The sequence below is a fragment of the Anabas testudineus genome, chromosome 16 (assembly GCF_900324465.2).
Source record: "Anabas testudineus chromosome 16, fAnaTes1.2, whole genome shotgun sequence".
NCBI classification, from domain to species: domain Eukaryota; kingdom Metazoa; phylum Chordata; class Actinopteri; order Anabantiformes; family Anabantidae; genus Anabas; species Anabas testudineus.
Genome location: NC_046625.1, coordinates 1,683,560 through 1,705,452, shown reverse-complemented (window position 1 = coordinate 1,705,452; position 21,893 = coordinate 1,683,560). Strand labels below are relative to the sequence as shown.

The 21,893-nt window shown below is 42.2% G+C and overlaps 2 protein-coding genes across 2 annotated transcripts in view; one reads left to right on the top strand and one right to left on the bottom strand.

Annotated features, from left to right (window-relative positions):
• The first annotated feature begins 427 nt into the window (after positions 1-427).
• On the top strand, positions 428-7,843 carry ccne2 (cyclin E2). Its single transcript, XM_026370119.1, has 12 exons — positions 428-807; positions 2,351-2,389; positions 2,905-2,986; positions 3,186-3,239; positions 3,905-4,047; positions 4,487-4,622; positions 4,728-4,874; positions 5,068-5,163; positions 5,369-5,503; positions 5,611-5,722; positions 6,062-6,219; positions 6,631-7,843. Exons 2-12 carry the CDS (start codon positions 2,376-2,378, stop codon positions 6,739-6,741), a joined length of 1,188 nt encoding a protein of 395 aa, XP_026225904.1. The 5' UTR covers positions 428-807; positions 2,351-2,375; the 3' UTR covers positions 6,742-7,843.
• A 4,370-nt stretch (positions 7,844-12,213) lies between these two features.
• The window catches only part of si:dkey-22o22.2 (neural-cadherin), a 54,888-nt gene continuing 45,208 nt past the window's right edge, over positions 12,214-21,893 (bottom strand). The window contains exons 25-34 of the mRNA XM_026369855.1: positions 20,792-20,919; positions 20,311-20,438; positions 20,017-20,128; positions 18,629-18,809; positions 18,067-18,233; positions 17,700-17,964; positions 17,142-17,322; positions 16,793-17,043; positions 15,898-16,055; positions 12,214-15,772 (exon numbers count right to left, since the gene is read on the bottom strand). Coding sequence (XP_026225640.1) covers positions 15,110-15,772; positions 15,898-16,055; positions 16,793-17,043; positions 17,142-17,322; positions 17,700-17,964; positions 18,067-18,233; positions 18,629-18,809; positions 20,017-20,128; positions 20,311-20,438; positions 20,792-20,919 — 2,234 coding nt within the window. The 3' untranslated portion in view covers positions 12,214-15,109. The remainder of the gene's footprint in view (positions 15,773-15,897; positions 16,056-16,792; positions 17,044-17,141; positions 17,323-17,699; positions 17,965-18,066; positions 18,234-18,628; positions 18,810-20,016; positions 20,129-20,310; positions 20,439-20,791; positions 20,920-21,893) is intronic.

Here is a 21,893-nt window from a genome sequence, read left to right as displayed (position 1 = left end):
CAGGTTGTGGTCGATGCAACAGTGAATCTTTCTTTTTCAGTTCATGTCTCTAGATCCTCACACTTTGTTTTCAGAGTGTCCTCTTCTTACTGCATGTTTAAATCAGCTTGAACTGTTATGGGATGTTTAGTACTTTGAACTCTAAGTATTTAGCGTCCTATAGTCTTTCTAATTCTTTCTATTTCGTCCTAAATGTTCAATAAACCTCAGGAAACGTGTTAAACTCAGGTTTAAACCTGCAGGAGCTTTGACAGCAGCACCACGTGCTCCTTCTGTTTACATTCCGAGTGGGACGCACGCGGCTTTCGCTGCTCGCCCTCTCATTGGCTTGACGTCACCGAGGTCCCTCCCGCGGGCGGGACTCGAACGCGGAAGTCGTTTCCGTGCCGCGAAAAAAAGTGGAAAAAAACTCCGCAAAATGAAGAAAATAGCGCAAATGAGCGGAATCAGCTGATGTGGAGCGTTTACCGAGTCGGAGGAGTTGGACCGGGACGAGCGGAAAACCGAGTTTACACCGAGAAACAGCCAACGGCTCTGCGGCCGCTACAGGTGAACGTGGGCTCCGGTGAAGGAGCCGTTTATCCGCACATTAGCGCGTTGTTAGCGGACAGATCGCAGCGTGCGGACGATGAACTGCGGAAAAACACGTCGACGAAGTTCGTCCGAGAAAATCGCTTCAAATTTAAACATTTAGCGCGTTAATGCGAACCGGGAACGGGCATGCGCAGTGGGAGCGCAGCCAGATGCGGATATAAGGATTGGCGCCGGCGCCACAGCTGATGCATTCATTCATTCTTCACTGAGGAGGTAAGATCACCGAGCCGGAGCTCTCGTTTATTCTCATATTTGTAGGGTTTTAATCTATTTCTTCAAGTGCAGCCTCAGTGTGGTTTAAACCGTGTGCTGTATTTTTAAATCGCCTCTTTATTTGACGTGATTTTGTGCCAAATAGATTCATCGTTAGGTCTGGACCATCGATGGCAGCCACGTCCGAGTTTTCAACTTTTAGTTATGTTGGGGTGATTTTGGGAGGTTTCTGCCATCAATCTAATCTAGACGAGAATCTTAAACCTCTGGCTTTCTGCCCTTTTTGTGTGTTTAGTGGAAAGTTGGCGTTTTAGTGGAGATTATTGGTCCAAACCCTGAAGGTGCTGTTGTAACTTTAAAACTACCAGGAGATTGTTTTTAACATACATTCACCGTGTTCTCTTAAACCAGGCACATATTGACGTGTTTGCATGTAAAACCAGTAGTTCGGCTGGTTGTCGACATGTCGGGGTTAGTTGGTTATTGTTGACCTAGTTAGCCGTTACCCTGCTACGTTTGCTAATTACAGTAGCTCCCCTCCACAACTCAGCCTCGTGATGGACTCGGTCTACCCGGATTTAATGTTGCTTGGTGGACTGGAAAAAGGTTTTTGTTGGGATATGTTGTTCCCAGGAGTTTATTCTAGCAGTAGATACTAAGTTAGAGCGTATATGGTGAATATTAATCGGTCATTTGTACCAGTTTCCCCGCAGACTTGGACGAGGTCTGGGAGGCTGAACTCAAATCCTCCCGCTTTTGCGCTGCGGAAATTGGCGCGTCTTTAAGTTTCAATCCTCAAATAAAGTTGATATTTAGACTATTTCGCTCATTTAAACGACACCGGAGGTGTCTGGACAAGTGTGTTTCATCACTGACGATGAGAAAACCCTGTTGAAATCTAACATTTCTGAGCGTTTTTTGTTGGAAATCGACAGAGCCAGCAGCCCCCCTCCTTTTTGGCTGCAGTTACCGCACTAGCTACAGAACCAGGCGGTCCAGTTTAGCTCTTCTATTATCACACACTTACAGAGAACCGGCCTGTTGACACCGACATGCTGTGTGTCTCAGTCTTCACATGTGGTGCTGATCTTTGCTGGTCGACAGTTGTTGATTTTGTTGAACTATTTCGGTTCTTTTTAGTGGAAGTCATGAGCTAACATGTACTGTTATCACAAGCTAACCACAGCTTAGAACCAGGTTCAAACTGAGCCTGGAAGTGGGATTTTCCTGTGAAATACTGGGACCTTGTGGTTCCTGAGTCCTTCAGTGGGTTCTCCAACACGTTAGGACATTAGGATAATTTTAGAGATGTCGTTGGTTCTGCACTTAAACAAACTCACCAGTGTAGCACACTTAGCTTCATCACACATGTTGTGTACCTGTGATTCTTGGCCCCAGGAGGCTCCCTGGAGTTAAAATGGTCCCAGGAGAACTGAGTTATTTATGTGTTACCTGGTTTCTTAATGAGATGTTCCATGTTTTTAGTGTTTGTATATATTCATATCAAGTTGTGTCTAATCTCACCTGTTCTTTTTCTTTGCAGCGGAGCCATAAATAGAATCGACACCATGTCCAGACGCAGGTAAGAAGCTGCTGGGATGTGGTCTGAGAGCCTGTATGTGTTTCTGATTCATTTAGATTTATCAATTATTTATCTGTTCTACAAAATGGCCACCAGAAGCCAGAAACGCAAATGTTTAACACTGAAAAGCAGCAAAACTGAGACCAAACATTAATGGTAATTAGTTTTTTACTTCAAGGGAGACTGGGGTAATAATTAGAAATTAATTTTCTTCCAGTGACTGAGAACCAGTTTGGACAAATTTGCCTGTGGCAGCCATTTTATAGACCTATTATAGTTCTGTAAAACCATATTCAAATCAAAATACCTATTTAAACTTTTTAGTGCAGTTGTTGAGTTAATGAGACATACAATGCTGTATTAATACACCAGCTGTTACTGACAAGAATTCACTGATCTATATTCTGCTTTAAAATTGGCACATGGCAGTGCTAACTTAGTTTATACTAGTGTTAATTATATAGAAAACTGAACAGTTGGTCCTAATTTCCTGTGGCGCTCATAATTCATTTCAGCGAACGCATCACACTTCAAGCCAGAGATTCAAATACACCTGAGCCGACCGTCAGAGCGCCACTGAGGAAGAGAAAATCAGAGGTTTGTGTTTTAATTATCCACGTGCTTACATCTTTAAGATCTAATTACAGATCTATTGTCTTTTATTGCCTTCCTGTAAAACTCTTTGCCCTCTGTTTTTTAGATTATAACAGTCACATGTTTATTATCTTGTTGTAGCTGTTGGCTAAAACTCTGACTCACTGGTTTATTGTTCGTGTTTTTTTTTTTTTTTTCTCAGCCATCTAAGAAGAAACTACAACCTTCTGCCAAGAAACAAAGCTATGAAATACAGGTCAGTGTGGCTGCATGTCATTAACTGACTGATTGATTTTGTGTATGTGTGTGTTTATAACAGATAAGAGCAGAGTCCCACCCTCCCTCCCAGTGTAACCTGCCCTTTTTTGACCAGTATCCATTTTGTCACTCTAGTTTAGTGTGTCTGAGCTTTTATTTTGATTTTTTTCTCTCATGTTTTAAGAAATGCATTTGTCTCATGTGGATCTGAATTAACAACAGTATAGCTTAAATTAGTAATTACATGTAAAGTGTAACATTAACATTAAGAACTGGCCGAGGTGAACTGGTTATTTGCAGCCGTGCAGTGCCTCAGTTTCACCCCAAGATGACACCATTTAGCTTAAATAGTTCTTTAAGGAAATCAACTTGGATTGAATTTATTTTAGAAATCTGAATGTAGATTGTCCTGAAACATTATATAAACAAGAAACATCCATGTACAGAAAGAAGGGATAATCCCACCTTTACCTCACAGATGCTGTTGTAATCACACAACAAACTGAAAAATGACCAGTTTAACTGACTGCGATTAGTGAAGTGTGAAGGTTATTAATCACAATCTGTTGAACAAATCAGAACTCAATCTCTGAACCATCTGGTTTTAGTTTTCATGTTTTCTTCTTACTTGTCTCATAGTGTGTGTTTTTGTTTTTTCTCCAGAAGTGTTGGTCGGAGGATGGACCAAGTCCATGTGTTCTCATAGAAACTCCACACAAAGAGCTGGAGCCTGCAGATCCGTCAAGCTTCAAACAGTACACATTCAAAAACCTCTTCATCAAGGCCTCCCCCATCCCCCGCCTCAGGTAACGCGTGTGTTTTACACCTCAATGAGGCTGCCGTTTCTCCACACTTCATGCTGAGACGTTCTGTCTTTTGTTGCTGAGATGTTAATCCACCCGGCTCCATTCAGAGTTTAACGCCCTCGTTTAATTTAGTGGAGACTTGAATTGAATTGATCCAGTTTCAGGGTACATATGGATACTTTATTAAGAGAAATTGCTAAGTTACAGCAGCGGAGACGTGTAGTAACATGCTCATCGACACCACTTTTCAGTAAGGACAAAAATAATGATTAGAAAGAATCAGTTGATAGACGGATGTAAAACTAGAACAGACAAAGGAGCAGCCAACAGAGTTGGGCCATTGTAGTTGTGAACAGCTGAGTGATGCGAAAAAACCTTCTGTGACTGGACATAAAAATAGGTGCTTGATGTAAAATCTAAAATGTCTTTTCTCTTCCAGCTGGGCCAGTTCAGACGACATGTGGATCAAAATGCTCAACAAGGAGCTGAAGTACGTTCACGATAAGGGCTACCTGCAGCGGCATCCCAAACTGCAGCCCAAGATGAGAGCGATTCTGCTCGACTGGCTGCTCGAGGTGAGAGCAGCACACTGAACATATTCATTCTGTAAATGTGAAGGATGCAGAAACTCGTCGCCACAGTTTTGGATAAAGACTTTAACCACTCTTTGCCACACACAGGTGAGCGAGGTGTACAGCCTCCACCGGCAGACGGCCTACCTCGCTCAGGACTACTTCGACCGCTTCATGCTCACGCAGCAGAACGTCAACAAAGACTATCTACAGCTCATCGGCATCAGTGCGCTCTTCATCGCCTCCAAAATAGAGGTGAGTCTTCAGTCAGAAACTTTTTAAATATAAACAGAATCACTGGTTGAATTTTAGTCCAGTTCATTAGTTCTGTAGGATGTTGAGGTCAGAACAGTGAAAATTAAATTTTGCAGGTTTGAACTTGTAAAGTCACAAATGAAAAACCTACTTTTATTCAAATCATCCACTTAAACTTCTTTTTGTCTTTCAGGAAATATACCCTCCTAAAATCTTTGAGTTCGCCTACGTCACAGATGGAGCCTGTGACGTGTGGGACATCCAGCGCACAGAGCTTCACATACTGAAGGTACAACACAGACGCTTGTACTAAAGAGCTGTCACTTGTATTAAAAGTTTATTTTTCAGTCACACTGAGTGTTTTTACATGTTCAGATACAGAAACCTTCAACACGTCTTTACAGTTATAATAAGGCTCCAGATGTCGTTGTTGGTGTCTCTTCTGGTCCAACAATGTAGATGTACAGTTGATTCATGTTAATGTTCTCCTGCAGGCGTTGGACTGGAACCTGTGTCCAGAGACGCCCATCTCCTGGTTGAAGCTATACGCTCAGGTCGAAGCTCAGAGGGATGGAGAGAACTTCCTGGTTCCACAGTTCTCACAGGAGACATACATCCAGATCACACAGGTACAGTTGGACGTGCAGACCGTGAATAACCTCAGGTTGTTAAAGGGTTGTTTAAGTCCAGGCCTGGTACAAAGATGACATGCTGACCTCTGACCTGTGTGTTGCAGCTGTTGGACCTGTGTATGATGGACATCAGCTCATTGGACTACAGCTACAGTGTCCTCGCTGCTGCTGCCTTCTGCCACTTCTCCACCTTCGATGTTGTTCATAAAGTCTCAGGTAGGTTCGATTTTTCTCACCTGACTGACTCGTTACTGCTGCCTGCAGCCTGACGGTTTTAATGTTGAACTATATTTTAAGGCTACGTTTTTCTCTGATATTAGTTTTGGAAGCTCTTGACATTTAACTTTAATTTAGCATCATCTTCTACACTTTCTTTTCTTTGTGTGAAATTTCATTTCAACTGTGCAACAGGCAGTGACACATTGAGCTCTTTATATAATACAACAGAATACTGAAGTAGAAAATGCTGTGAAGGACGTCAACCTCCAACCAGATTTACACAGGTTTCCACTTCATGCATCATCTGAAGCGCCCTCTTCTTTCTGTGTCCCTCAGGTCTGACGTGGGAGAGCGTGGCTCCCTGTGTTCGGTGGATGAGTCCCTTCATGGACACGCTACGATCTGAAGCCAGACCTCAGCTCAAGAACTTCCCCAAAGTCAAAGCCGACGACAGACACAACATCCAGACGCATGTGGCCTATCTGGACCTGCTGGTGAGTGGAACATGCAAACTGGCTCATTCCTCGCAGTTCATTCTGGATTGAACCCACAGTACTGGTTCCTACAGGATATTACTCTTAAATACATCTTAACTATTATTAAGAGTAGACAAAGTTGGTAAAATGATCCTCAGGTCTTAATTTAACTTGAATCCTGAAGAAATATTAAAATGTTTGTAATAAAGCTGTAAGTTGGTGAACACTCAAATATAACAAGATAAAAAAAAATATATGAACCAGTAACTGACCTTTAAATACCAGAGTTTTCTGTCTGTCTGTAAAAACAAACTCATTTAGAACGAGTTCTGGTAGAAAAGGTAAAATTTCTACGTGAGACATGAAACCAGCGCTCGACTTCGCGTCTTGTGTGTTTCAGACACTGACTTTGTTTTCTCTGTCTTGCAGAGAAAAGCTCAGGAGCGACAGGTCGACAGCTCCGACTGCCAGATGTCGCCCGTCGCTGTCGGACCCATCCTGACTCCGCCCAGCAGCACAGAGAAACCAGCCAATCACTGAGCAGGACTGAAGCAGCGGCGAACGCTACCTCTCCACTGTTTGACCTGTGGTCCGGCCTGTTGGACCGCATCCTCAGAACCGGTTTTGTTTTCAGGAAACTTCATGTAGCACGTTGTCGCTTATTTTAAACACTACGTTCAGATGTTTGATTCCTGTCGGTCTCTGGTTCTGGAGTTTCATAAAACCAAAACAGAGACTCGGGAATTGAAACAGGAAACAGTTTTACTGGTGAATTCATTTGACTTCTGGTCTAAACAGGCAGCAGCTACAGCACAGGCACCGTCTGCTTTTTTTTAATGTGTATATGTACACATGCATACGTGTTTGAGGGAACATTTCGTACCTGTCAGGTATTGTATCTGGGAGTTCTACTGGTGCTATTCTGTTGAAATCTACCTGCTTTCAGATGGTGCTTCAGTTCAATTCTCAGGAAAAAGGAATCTTATTTTCTACATTTATTGGAACAAGTGTTTAATTTCACTCTTAACGTGTTGCTTTTAAACCAACATCCCGTCTGAACGTGTGATGTGAACTCTGCATTGTGGCCTCAGACGTGGTGAGCGTGCTGTTTGTAGCTACACGAGCCACTGGATCAGCTGAAACCTGTGACTCACTTCTTTTTAATTTAGTTTTTAAAACATTTTTGTTACATTCCTGGGAAACTTGACAATTGTGCAAAGTTTTTGCTTCATTTATAAGTGCTTGTATTTATTGATTAGCCTTTAAATATGTAAAGGAAAAAAATGTTCATATGTAAAAAGGAAAAAAAAAAATGTCTGAAACTAATGAGCTCAGTTTGATCACTGCCAAAGGCAAAAGCTATTTATGATTTTGCTCAGTGCCACCTGTTGGTGAATGATACGTTTCATTAAATGTTGTATGAGCCTGTTAATTCTTAGTGCCTTTAAAAGAAAAAGAAGAAAAACATGAACTGTACAGCATGTTAATCTAGGCTGAGATCGAACAAACCCGACTGTAAACCTGCAGTGGAACCATGTCAACTGTATGTAGATGTTGAATGTATGATTTTGTAAATAGCAATTTACAAATGTGTAATTTTCTTTTATATTGGAATCTTTTAAATAAATGAAGTCCAACCAGAGGAGTTGGCGTCTCTTGGTTTTCTATTATTTCCATTTTACCATTTACTTTAACTGCTCAAATGGAAATCTAGTACTTTAAAGCACATTTATCCAGTTACTCTGCAGACGCAAACTCTAAAACTCAAATTTATTAGTAATTAAAATCCGACCAGTCTATGGAGCAGTAATAATATATTGTACTCCTATTATCTATCATTCTGCATAATACAATACATAGTACTTCACTTTGGGTCCTTCTATAGTTTGAGTACATTTGCAATGCTGGATACTTGTAATAGAGTACTGGGAGAAGTATTAACAATACTCAAGTAAAAGTGCAAGTATTTGCCTAAAAAATACTCTTGTATAGTGAGTACATGCTTTACTTAAAGTATAAAGTACTTTAAAATTACTTTTTTTTAGTAAACAATTTGGAATTTGAGTCCAGATTGTTTGACAAACTCAAAAGATTAAAGATTCTAGTAATGAATTAAAGAGAAGTTCTAAAAATATTTTAGCATTTTCCATCTGCAAAAGTAACTAAAACTAAAATAAAAGTAGTGGAGTAAAAAAAGTGGTTTAAAGTTTAAATGTCACTCACCACTGGAAGAGTCTGTCGGCCTGTGGAAACAAAAAGTGACACGATTTTATAATCAGCACCAGAGGTTAATGTTTTTACTGCAGCAGAACTCCACAGAGCTCTTAGAGCCTTAAACACAGGCGAGTCGAGACCTGGAGTCCATCGAGGCCCAGTCCAATTAGTATATGAGGTCACAGGTTGACCCAAAAATGAAATGACGTGAGGAGAAAAACAAAATCAAACCACAAACGAGATGATTTGAAGACTGGCTGAGGCCCAGTGAGGAGGAGAAATGGACCCAACAACAAATCTGACAAAAACAGTTCTAATAACTCACTCCTAAAGTTGGGCTCCTACATTTCCCAAGATGCTTTGTGACTTTTGTTCAGAGGGGAAAAACAGACCAACGAAACATTTACAAGCCACAACAGCACAAAGAATAAATATAGACGATAAATAAAAAGCTACAGGAGGTTTTCTACTGTGACAAAAAGGAGCAAAACTCAAAAATATTAAAAGAATAAAAACAACATTTGTTCCACTAAACACAGATTCGAGCTTCAGCTGCTGTGGATCTGACTCTGGAACTATTTTATATCTAATCATCTCTGGCTGCAGGTAACATTTGTATAAGCAGAGTAGAGTCATTTCCACCTTTTCTCAGTTTACTGTGAAGTCTGTAGTTAAATCATCGCGAGAGAAAACAGTCAAGTGTTAATGAGGAGAAACAGAAACAGGAGACGTGTGGAAAACGTCACTGCAGGCGTCCGTGAACGCAGCACAAAGCTGGGAGGACGTTCACTGACCTGAGGCCCAAAGACATGGATCCTAAAACTCACAGTAGTAGAAATACACAGTAAAACTTCTGCAGAGTAGAAATACACAGTAAAACTCCTGCAGAGTAGAAATACACAGTAAAACTCCTGCAGAGTAGAAATACACAGTAAAACTTCTGCAGAGTAGAAATACACAGTGAAACCGTATTTAACTTGTTAGCGTGTTTTTTTTAAAGTACTTTCATGCAGGATGTCTCACGTCAGATCAGTAGAATTACTGATTCATGAACTGATTTAATGATCACATCGTTACTGCTGCTGCAGAGTTTTAGTGTTTACGAGTAAAGTTATAATATGAAAAAGTAAAAGTAAAGTAACTAGTAACTATAGTTACTGAGTAAATGTCACTTATTTGCTTCTGAAATGTAGTGAAGCTAAAAAAATAAATAGAAATCAACAGAGTAAATGAAACACACACACACACACACACACACACACACTCAACAAGAACAATAGGCTGAATAGTGACAGTGTTTGGCAGCTTGGCATTCCTGTGCACAACTGTGTGCCCCCCCCCCCACCTCCACATGCACATGCACCCCCCTAATAACTGCAGTAGACTGAGTGTATTGTGTCTTCCTGGGAAAGCGTCTGTGCTGCAGCTTCACTCTGGATTTCTAGCAGCACAGAGTCCGAACATTAAACCTACAGATATAATTTACAGTACAATGAGCATGTTAGCATCATGTTAGCATCATGTTAGAGCAGTTTACAGAGTCCAACCACAACTTTTATTATTATTATTTATTATTATTATTATTATTATTATTATTAATTAATGAATCTAATGAAAGAGATTCCTCTAAATCTCAAGTTGTTTTAACAAAAAGTAAAAAATTAAAACATTTTCTCTTAATCAATGAGCATCATAGTAAAAATGATTCATATGTGACATAAAGAAAATAGAAAAGAGAGAAAAGACTCTAACTGTAATATCACTTTATCACATTTCTAATATTCTGATGTCGTTTTAACGGCGTTTTGTTGTTTTGTTCTGTTTCATCTTCGTGTTTTCGTCCAGAAACTCAGATAAACTTGTCAAACTGTCTCTGGAGTTAATTCTCAAAGACTAATAATAAACTTTAGGATTTAAAGAGTGAAGAGTAACAGATACCAATAATATAAAATCAGTCTCCTTCTATTACTACAGACTCTTTCCTAACGTTCACAGACTGTGTGCCTGCTGCCCCCCTCCCCCTGTTAAAGAGGTCAAAGACAATTCACCAGCAGACACAAGCTGCAGCGACCCCCCAACCTTCACCTCCTACAGACAGGAGACGTCCCTCAGCTCGAGCTGGAGCCTGAATCTAAAGCTCTGTTATTAACTCTTCACAGGCCTTAAAAACTGGGGACTGGTCCTTTAAAGTGGATCACACAGGTCCAGATCTCAGAGGGCTCCTGAGATCCAGTAGCTGCAGTTTATGACAACCTCTAATTATCTTATGATCTACTTCTGTTTTAGCATCTGATTTAACTTCAGAGGAATTAAACTCTTCAGATCCTCTGCTTCCTGTTCACTCTCATCACGACCAGCAGGTGGCGCTGTTGCACCACAGCCAGTGAATCTGAACATCAGAGACTTACAGCAGGTTCTCAGCCCAGTTCCAGTCTTCACTCAGCTAAAGGGCTCAAACTGATCTGGATCTGTGAACCCGGCTGTGTTTAGACCCCCCCCCTCCAACAGGATGTGTCAACACAGACGGAGAACATGTCAGAACCTGACACGAAGAGTCTTTGGTGCTTCAGTTACCTCCAGTGGGGGTGTTGGGTTCTATATGGTTCTGTAAGGTGTTTAAGGTCTTAAACCTGAAACACTGTAAAGTTCCTTGAGATGACGTCTGTTGTGATTATAAATAAAATAAAAGTGAATTGAATTCATCTGAAACCTAAAAACTACGTTCGTGGAAACTTCACATCACATTTTATATGATTTATATTCTGATGCTTCATTTTTTATTGTGTTAAATTGTGGTTAATTCCACTCAGTTGTTAATTTCCGATGTGGAATTCAAACCCTGGTTTGTTGTGGAGACTGTGCAGAAATTCATGCACAAAACAACAAACGGAAAATTCCTCTGACCCCGTTTTTGATTTTACTGCTCGTTTTTATTTTCTTCTTTAACCTCTTGGAACCGACGTACACATGCGTGTACATCACATTTTGGGTTCTTGTGTGTTCTAGCTGATCGTAACTGTTACACAGTTTTTCATTCACAAATAGGTGTGTAAAGAAAAGGGCATGGCTAGTTTTTAATGCTAAATGTTTTGAATGTGTTAGAATTTGTTGTTGTGGACACGTCTTCCTGAAACTGTTTGTGAAACGATGATGCTTAGTTTTTATACTTCAGGTTCCAATGAGCCCAAACAGCAACGAGAAATAAAAACGACTTCTTCTCTTTTGTCTTTTCCCATCAGGGGTCACAGCGAATCATCCTTCTCCACCTCGATCGTGGACATCTTCTACCCTCACACCAGCCAACCTCACGTCCTCTGTTATAAAAATTCAGATCAAATTGGAGTTCAGGTCTTAATAGAATAAATAAGTGTTTTTTTTTTTTTATTTATAAATGAGTTTTTTTATTTTATTTTATTTTATATATGACTCATTGTTTGGATTCCTCCAGTTTCAATGTTCCATCCAGAAATTAACTGCCATAATGATCCATAACAAAAACTACTGTTCAGCTTTAGGTTGTTTGAATTTATATCTGTGAAACAAACAATAGTCAAAATGAGAAAACACTGAAGTTGGAATTTAAATAAAACAATCAAACTTTGACTTTAGTGAAACCTTTGACTCATCATTTTTTGTCTTCCATATTAATTTGTATCAGTGACAGTTCACAAAGTTTGAATTCTCTTGATGAGATGAAATAAACACAAACTAAATAAAAATTTAAATCAAAGCTCACGGGGAAAAATGCATTTTTATTAAAAGTCATATACAAAAGGAATTTTCCATGTTAGGCTGCTATAAAATGTCCCTATGTACAACATATGTTACAGATCAACACTGCTCAGTGCTAAATGACACACACACACACACACACACACACACACACACACACACACACACACACACACACACACACACACACACACACACACACACGTATTAAACTGCTTTAAAAACACTGGGTTTAGGACAAACAACAGATGTTGCACAGTACAGGTCAAAACTCAGACACAACATCTGGAGCTTCTTCACGAGCTGGTAAAAAGACACCTGTGTTGTTTCATTTGGATGCATAGCTTCTGTTTCAGTTCAGGTACCAGAGTGGAGAATGCTAAATGCGAACATCCCAGAATCTGTGTGGCCAATATTTAAAGATCTTAATCTGTTCTACAAACATATTGAGGAAAATAAATCCTAACTTCGGTGTAAAACCTTTTCCCTGTCTGGATTAGTGTGATGCCGCCTCCTCGGCTGCAGACTGACACACGCTCGACTCCTGCAGGAGCTGCTTTCATTAAATAAAGTTCAAAGGGAACTGATTGTACTCTGTGCCTGCTCCGACTACCTCCACAAGGTTCCTCACTGCGTTTAGAAATCTACATTCATCAGACGGTGTCAAGACGGCGTAGGAAGGGGAGAGGTAGCTGGGAAACAACCAGCGGACAACATCATCCAACAAAGCACTCAGTCGTTTCCAGAATCTAAACCAGTGAAGAAGAGAAAGGAAGAAGCTCCGAGACCAACCACGTCTGTCATCTTCAGAGAGCAGAGAGAAGAAACTACTGAAGGAGCTCATTTGAACTTAAATCAGTTTGTTGCCAGGCAGAATAAAAATCAAGTGTTGATAGAAGTTCACTTCTTCAATCTGAGGATTTGTTGTTTGAAACTGTTCTGAGAACATGTGATTTTTCTTTTTTAGCAGCTTCTCACTGTTTCCAGACTGAATGACTCAGTGACGTACAATCAGCTGCAGACTACAAAGGTAAAATGTGCAAAACTCAAACTCACAGCGATGGAAAGTACTTTTACTAGTTGCATTAAGTACTCTCCACTTTAATGTGTACTCCACTATGTGTATGTGTACATAGTCGAGATGCTGACACAGAGTTTTAATACTAGACTGAAGTATTTCTACATTAGACTACTGGTACTTTAGCAAAGTATCGAAGTACTTCTATCACCACCACTCACAGGTCACATTATAATTCAGTCTGCGGATGTTTGACTGAAGCTTTTCCTGTTTCGGTGCGACTGGTTTTTCTTTGACTGAAACCAACGTTATCCTTTCACCAGCTTTTATTAAACCGGGCTGCAGCGTCGCGCTCTCACTGCTGCTCAGATCTCGAATCGTCTCGTGCTTCTTCAGTAGTTTCTTCATTAGTAAACCTTCAAGTTTGTGATTTAGATTTACGTCTACGTTCACAGCCTCCACCTGAGCTACTGTGGGTTCATCACCTGCTTTAACTTCTATTTGACAGCGGTTCAGCTCCGACCAACGTATTAAACAGAAAACACTCGAAGCAGAGAGGAGGCTTCTGCATGTACAAAAATAACGTCTCATCTGAAAACATCCTATCAAAGCTTATTTACATGCTGGAAAGTGTTTCACCTGGTGAGCTCAAGGCTTTTATATCATTTAGACTCTTGGTTTAGTGCAACAGGAAGGTGAAGAGAGAAATTAAAAGCCGAGTACTGTTGGAGGTCCGGAGACTTCACGCTGCTGCCGGAACAAATGACCCACAAGAACTGTTCAACACTCGGCTCCAGTCACCCAGAAGACTCCCGACACAGTCTGATGCTAATCTAATATAAAAACTTTAAAAACCACCTTTCACCCTCGTCCAGCGCTGAATAATGACATAAAACCCAACAGTGAACTGCAGAAAACAAACAAACAGAAGCTGAATAAATAAAGTAAAGCTGGTTTAAGTTATTTCAGGCTTCTGAACCACAACGCCGACCTCTGACCTCATGAAGAAACCAAATGAACCTCCAGCCCTGAAAGTGTCGCTGTGTTACTGTCGACCTACACAGGAGGGGGCAGAGCTGCTGCGTTCATGTCACGTTTCTGCTCAATCCTTCCTCAGAACCCTTCTCTTCAGGGGAATCTGACTTTTGTGATGACAAACTGAAGCAGTTTAGGTTTTATATCTAAAGTACAAGTTAACTTCCTCAAACTAAACTTTTCATTTAACTGCTGCCGTGGTTCTAACGTGAACGACGTCACTTTAAACATTCAGCACAGTTTGAATTTGTTTTACTCACATTAGAGTTTCTCTGCTGTGACTTCCTGTTTGTTCCTCATGATTACAGACTGAAAGGTTTCTCCTGCCTTTATCGAGGCCAGCAGCCAATCGTGACTCAGGATTTAGAGGTGCTGTCCAGTGCAGCCAATCAGATTTTTCCACTAATCCAGTTTTGTTTGTTTCTGTCAGCAGTTTAAAATCTTTTTATCTGAATTATGTCCTTTTAATACAGACACAATCTTCAGAATCACCTGATCCATCACCTTTTCTTTGTACCACGTGTTTTTGTATCTGATAAAAGTTCCTAATTTAGATACTCTGAGTTTACACTGACACTTTTGTATTGATGCTGTATTTAACTTGATGTGGATCTTTTCTGGTTCTGGTTCCTTTTCCTTCTGTCTGTGTTGAGAGCAACTGTAACAAGAAAAACAATTTCCCTGTGGGATTAATAAAGTGTTTTGAATCTTGAACAACACTGAAGGAACATGATCATGTGTTTGAAATCATGTCCCATTAAGAAAATAATCTTTTTGACACTGTTAATACTGAGTCATTCTGTCAGTCTTTCTGGACGTTAACTGTCTTGGTCTTGCTGTAGTTTGACATGAAGGCCGCACTGAGTCCCCCTCCCTCCCAGTTTAGGTGTTGGTGGTGTGCAGTGCCCCCTAGTGGTGATGAGGCAGAGGGTCGTGGCTGTGGCTCTTCTGTATGTAGGCCATTGCCTCCCTGTGTGTGAGTGCCAGCTGGGGCCGGTCGTACATCTCGCTCAGAGCCTGGAACTTGGGGCCCCAGCGTGACAGCCTGTCATAAACAAACACTCCTTCGTCATCTTCCTCCTCGTCGCCTCGGGTGGTGATGTTTCGACGAGACGCAGCTGACCCCAGCGAGCTGAGGCTTCCTGCAGACGAACCCGAGCCCTCCACACACCAGACATGGTAGGCGTCTGGCGGGAGCGCCTCACTGTCATTGTCCGCCTCCCAGATGATTCGTGCCACGTAGCTTTTAAAGTCCACGTGAGAGCGAGAACCTGTTTGGGCGGGGTCAGCGTAACTGCCCGCATCACTCGTCTCTGTGTCTCTGCCTGCATGAGTGGTGTAGTTGGCGTAGGTCGAGTCGTTGGCGTAGCTGGCGGAGGCGTGCTGATGGTGGTGGTGATGGTGATGTGGGATGCTGAGGTAAGGGGCACCTGAGCTGCAGGAGGAGCCGGAGGGGTGAACCTCCTCCTGGGAGCCTGGAGAAGATTTGATTAGTGGGGCAGTGGTGCAGGACGAGGACTGGGACAGACTGGAGCACAGGGGACGCTTCAGCTCTGTGATATCGTAACCATTCTGCAAAAGAAATAAGGTACTGAAATGTATTAATATTATTTATAGTTCACATAGATTTAATATAGCTTCAAGGTACAAATGATCAGCGCCATATCAGACACACTCATCAGTGTGTGGGTGCTCACCTGGTCCTGCTCGCCCCCTCCCTCCTCGTTGTAGTTGAGGATGTTTTCTCGGATGTCCTCCCAGCTCTCGTGTTCAGCAGGGATGTGATAAACTCCTCTCTTCCTGAACTTGTTGCGGCTGCCTTTCTGGTTCCACACCGTCACCGCCACCAGCACCGCTGCACACAAAGAGAAACAGAGAAGAGTATAAATATGCATCTTTGTGTGAATGTGTTTCTGCACCACAGGGACAGATTTCATTTCCTTCCTGTACATTTGCAGCAGCGGCTCATTAAAGCTGCTCTGTGGAGCCATTTAACTTCAATAAATCAGCACAAAGTTCATTTAGAGACATTAGTATAATCTCTACAAACAGGTGAGATACTAATGAGCCCATCATCTTTAATATCCTCACTCTAATGTTTTTATGAAGCACCCTGAAGGTCAAATTTAGCAGAAAACCTGCTTCCAAATTCACCTGAAACATGATGGTTTTTAGTGAAGAGCAGGAGGACAACAGGGGCTGATGGGAAATGAAGTCCCAAGTGTGGAGAAACTAATAATATCACTTTTACTAGTTAACGGATGTACCTGCTGATTGTCAGTAAGGTTTCTTTAACTCAGCAGTGTCTGTCGCTTCCTGATCGATGCTAATGGAAAAGCATTGATCTCTGCAGTGATCTGTTACACAAGCTTTGAACAAAAGGTCTTTAGAACTAAAAGATGGTTTTACATAACACTCAGTTACATGGTTTATGTGTTTGTTTGTCTGGTTTAATTCAGGGAAAATCTTTGTCATATTTTATTCTTTATTTTTAAGTTTTTATAACTGAACATAAATGAGTTGAATCCTTATTTAGCACAAATTCCAAAATCAGTAAAAGCTGAGTTCAGTGCAACTTTGCAGATAACCTACCAAAGAAGATGAGCAGACACATGCTGATAGCTAGGATGGAGCTGGGGCTGAGAGCGGCCAGTCTGTGACTTTTGACCTGTCCTAGTTCGCAGCGCTGACCCCTGAACCCCTCCTGACACCGGCACCTGTAGCTGTCGGGCGACAGCGCCTGGCAGATGCCTCCATTACGGCAGGAAGATGGTCCACAGGGTGAGGGCACACAACGTTGCTGACCGGAGTCGTCTGTCACTGTCACCTGACCACCAGGACACCTGGAAGACAACACAGAGGGACGGAGAACAAGGTGTGTTCATGACATCCGCAGAAAAATCTGTTGCCATGTGTTGGTACAGTTTGCTGTGCCATTGACCTGCATTGGTGCTTCCTCCAGAGGTCGATGCAGCGCAGCGGGCTGCGGCAGGGCTGGCTGCTGCAGGCGTCGCTGGAGCATCCTGAGGAGACACCCCTCCTCTCCAACACCGTCACCAAGTCCCTGCTCTGCCCGTCCAGGGGGAGGACGTGTCCATTAAGACGAACGTCACGCAGACACCCTGAAAGAGAGCATGTCTAGTTTAGTTTAGAATCCATGGATATGTCTTGATAGGATGATATCTGCTATAAATACTACTAATAGTACAGTAAAGGGGACTGTATATGGATATGATGTCAGATGTTGACTGACACCAAATTACTATTTACTAAAATAAATATATTAGGAAACGATACTGTAGAAAGCAAATCTGGTCTGACATGAAATATGCAGCTGTTCAATGTGTTAAAAAAGGAAGGCTTCGCATTATTATTACATTTAAACAGTGTGTTGTATTTACATATTGAAACATACGTCTAATCTAATTCAGTAAATTAAGAAATACTATTACTAGTAAAATGTTTCATCAACAGAAGCCACATCAGGTCCAGATCTCACCTTGAAAGTCGGCCTTGTCTCTGGCATTTGGCCCGTTGCCGACCATCACACTGGCCGGGTGAACCACAATCTCCCTCCTGCTCCCCAAGCGGGCCTGGGCTTCCCGTGAGCCTCCGCCCTGCTCCAGCCGCAGTGTGAACAGGTTGTCATGGCGACTGAGGCTGATCAGAACCCACTGCCCAATATCCACCCGCTGGCCAGGGAGCCGCAGGGCGTGGGCACCGTCACCGAGGTTGGCACGAACAGAAAGGTGACCCTCCATGATCTGAAGGAAAGAATAAGAAACACGTTAGAGCTTCAAACCCACATTTCAGCTCTGCTTCAAACTGTCCATCCCACGTCTAGATGGGCTGACAGGTGAACCAACCTCGAGCACAATGTACTCGCTGGCCTCCCGGGACGTCACAGAGAGCAGGGTGCCTGAAGTGGCTCTGGTTCGGAGGAGCAGCTGGATGTTTGTGCGCCGAGAGCTGCTCCCACCTCTGAGCTGATAACGCACAACGCTGCCTGAGTCGAAGGAGAACTCTGGAACAGCTGATGGGGAGGATGTACATAAAGATTTAACAGTTTCATACACATGTAGACAATCGTTTGTATGTTGGGTTTAATTTAACCAGCAGTACCACATCTGTAAACATGTCTACGCCACAGACGTTTGGGAAACTAAACATGCTCACTAGGCTGCATTTAGTATGAAGTGGTAATATCAGGACTGAACAAGGCCTCAGTCTACACATATTTACTAAAACAGTTGAAGTAAAAGTCACACTCAACCAGTACTGGATTAAATAATGGCCGTGGAAATAAGTGCTGGCTGTGAATGGATGACCAATCCAGCATGTCTGTGTCAGTTTTTTAGAATGACAAACTGATCCCAACACAAAGAAAGGAGAAGAAAAAAACACACATGCAGTCCCTGAGTGTCTCACCCTTGTCACACTTGTGTCCAGTGTATCCCGGGTGGCACTCGCAGCTGAAGGAGCCCCAGTCGGCAAGGCAGGAGGCGTGAACACCGCAGGATGGACTGGCCGCCGTCACACACACCCCGTCTGTCAGCCTGCACCCTGGAGTACTGTCCACGCTTTCACCAGGAGATGCCAGGTCATACACCTGAGGGATTGAAGGGAAGATGATTATCTTGTTTTTTTCAAACAATCCTTTATGAAGATCAGATTTCTCCATTTTAATCTGTTCACTTTCCTCACAAACTGTATAAAAGGCTGAGTTCACAGCCAGGACGTTCAGAGGAATTTGGGATTTTCCTCCTTTGAGTCTGAAATGTAGTAAGAGTGAATTTGACATGCACTAAATTCCTGAACATGCCCATTGTTTTCAGTTGGCAGCCGTGCAGTGGTCTGTCAAACCATCGTAACGCATAAACTCCAAAATGTGTTTGGAATTCCAGAAGGAATCCTGAAAGCGGCTGTGATTGCAGAGAAAAGAGCATGTTTTAAATCAGCTGTGCTCTCAGTAAACTACTGACTTCAGTGTATTCGTTGACATCCTTAAGGCTGCGCCACATCAAGCCGACGAAAGAATTAGAGGCAACTGAGACTGACAGCTGAATCACTACATGTCGCCTTCGTCTGGGCCAAAAAGTGTCACTAGGAAATAACTCTAACAACTAATCTAATGACAACAAGTTAAAAATGATGGATTTGAAAACAAATGGTTTGAGACAAAGGATCAGGTTTTACTACTACTTCTTTTGTTGTGGTCCCTCATTTACCTTTTGAAAAGGAAATCAGCAATGATGACATCAACACAGCATATACTCAAACCAAACACGTCACCTCCTGTTAGAGGCATCATACTGTCTTAGTCCTATAACATCATGACTGTGGTGCTGCTTTTTAGAGTGAAAACATGATCTCAACTTCTCAGTCGGCTAAGAAGCCCAAAACACACGGGACTGTGGGTAGAAGGAGGCAGAGTCTGTTGAAGTCGGTCTTGGGGAATATTTAGGATCTTTGGGAAGTTGTTGAGGTTTTCACTGAGCTGCTCAGGAACCACAGCAGCTTGTTTAATTGCAGGAGAAGGAAGGCTCTTTTCATTTATATTATATCTTGGACTGTGATGTTGTGATGTTGGCCTTGGCAGATGAGCCGAGCTCACACCGCCATCTGTCCGACCACTACACGCAAACACAGATATGATACACACAAACACACACCATCCACTGAGGATTTGAGAGGAGTAAGAGTGAATACATGCATGCAAAAACACACAGATACAAACATTAATTTAAAAGCAGAACACACGGAGGAGATGCTAATGATCTCTGGGATGAAAACACACATATTCGTGGTGGTGTTACCTGACTGTCCACCACCAGATTGCGGATGCAACCAGTGAAACTACGAAATCGTTGGGCAGGGGATGTTTCCTTCACTCCCCCCAACTGAAGAGGCTGGAACACATTTAGATACCTAAAGAAGAGGAAAGCAAACGGAGGAGAATATAAACATGAGACAGATGAAGTTGAATGGAGAAAGAAGGAGGAGCACGACGAGGATGAGAGGGAGTTAGAGGGATGAAGATGAGATGGAAAGAGATAAAACGACGTCTGCAGTGACACAATGATCTTGTCTGTCTCCAGGTTTGTCCTCACCTCTGGTTACCAGGTGTCTCTCCTGCAGCTCTGCAGCCAGACTCGTCCACCTCCTGAGTGTCACCTGCGACACCTTCCAGCTCATTCACTGCCACACCCCCACACTGGTCCAGAATCAGCTGCACGGCCTGAACGTACACAGGTGATGACCCACATCAGTTGATAGAATACGTAGCACCTCATGCCATCCAGGTTTCCTTTGACTAAGTCTGTGTAAAATGCTTATTTAATATCTTATTTTTATCACCTCTACAGTTTATTTCTCATGTAACTAGCATGTCCTCAGCAATTTGGCCTGAAACTAACAGTTCAAAGGCTAAACCAAGTATAAAACTCAACACAGTACCAATATAATAATGTTATTTAGGGAGGCAGTTGAACTAGGTTATCTGCATTAACAATCAATCAGATGCCCATCTATCTATCTAGGAATCCAAGCATTTACCATCTATGCATCCACATATCACTTTTTCTCTGTTACCTTTCCATCGCTGATGATATCGAGGCGATGCCAGCGCCGGTCGGTGACGGTGGACTTGGGAGGGAGCTGCAGTGTCAGTGTTCCAGATCCATGGTTTATACTCAGGGCTGGAACCCCATTTTTTAACTCTGGATAAGTAAATGATCTTAGATGTAGTTAAAAGCAAGACTAGTACATTTTTATAGCACCTTTCAACAACAAGGCAAAGATACAAAGTGCTTTGCATCTGACATAAGGGGGAAGATATCAGAAAACATATTTTAAAAATAGAAGCGAATATAAAAGGACATAAAAATGTATGATAGTCAAAGTCATTATTAGGGAGGCAGTTGAACTAAGGAGACTTTTTGTTTCTGAAAAGTTAATGCAATGTTAAGGTGTGACACTTCAGTTTAGCTGACAGCAGCTCTAATGACCAGTAGCGCCTCTCTGCATCGCTGTGTAAGCCCATTAACAACAACAGGAATCAACTCAGTCAGGTCTGTGTGTGTCTTCCAATATCCTCTCAACTGCTGCCCATGTGTGAGCCAATCAACCTCAACCCAGCAATGTTATCGAGCATTTAAGTGAAAAATGCGTCAGAGTGATCAATGCTGCAGCCACACCGCAACAGCTCGCGTCCAATAGTTACGTAACTTTAATGCCACAAGATTATGCAAGAAGCGTTTGAAAGGCCATCAGCAACCTAATCCGTTAACACCACTTCAGGACTGCTGGGAGCTGACATTAGAGTTTATGAAGCTATCTGTCCACCGAGAAACTGTCTTTACAGCGCTGCATTGATTCGTGCTTTGTGTTTGTTGAAAAGGACAAACAGCAGCACATTCCCACCAGCACTGTGAGATTAGCCTGTTTGTTAGAGCGCTTAGAAGTTCAAAATATTTTCTTAACTTTTAACTAAAAGGATGCTGCGTTCGTACACAGTTTTCACTAATCTCACAGCAGTGGAAGAGCCACACCCTCATAAGTTTAGAAAACCTAAACCTAACCTAGGCCCTCTGATGTGGGGTTCCTCTGCAAATCTTTTGTCCACAGAAAAATATCTAAACAGGACTAACTTTACATGATATTTGGTTTTAATGTTCAAGTTAGATGTGGGTAG

Coding starts and splice junctions, on each gene's coding strand:
- ccne2 (XM_026370119.1), top strand. Junction 3,240..3,904: donor AACAAAGCTATGAAATACAG/GTCAGTGTGGCT, acceptor TTTTTTCTCCAG/AAGTGTTGGTCGGAGGATGG. Junction 4,048..4,486: donor TCCCCCATCCCCCGCCTCAG/GTAACGCGTGTG, acceptor TTTCTCTTCCAG/CTGGGCCAGTTCAGACGACA.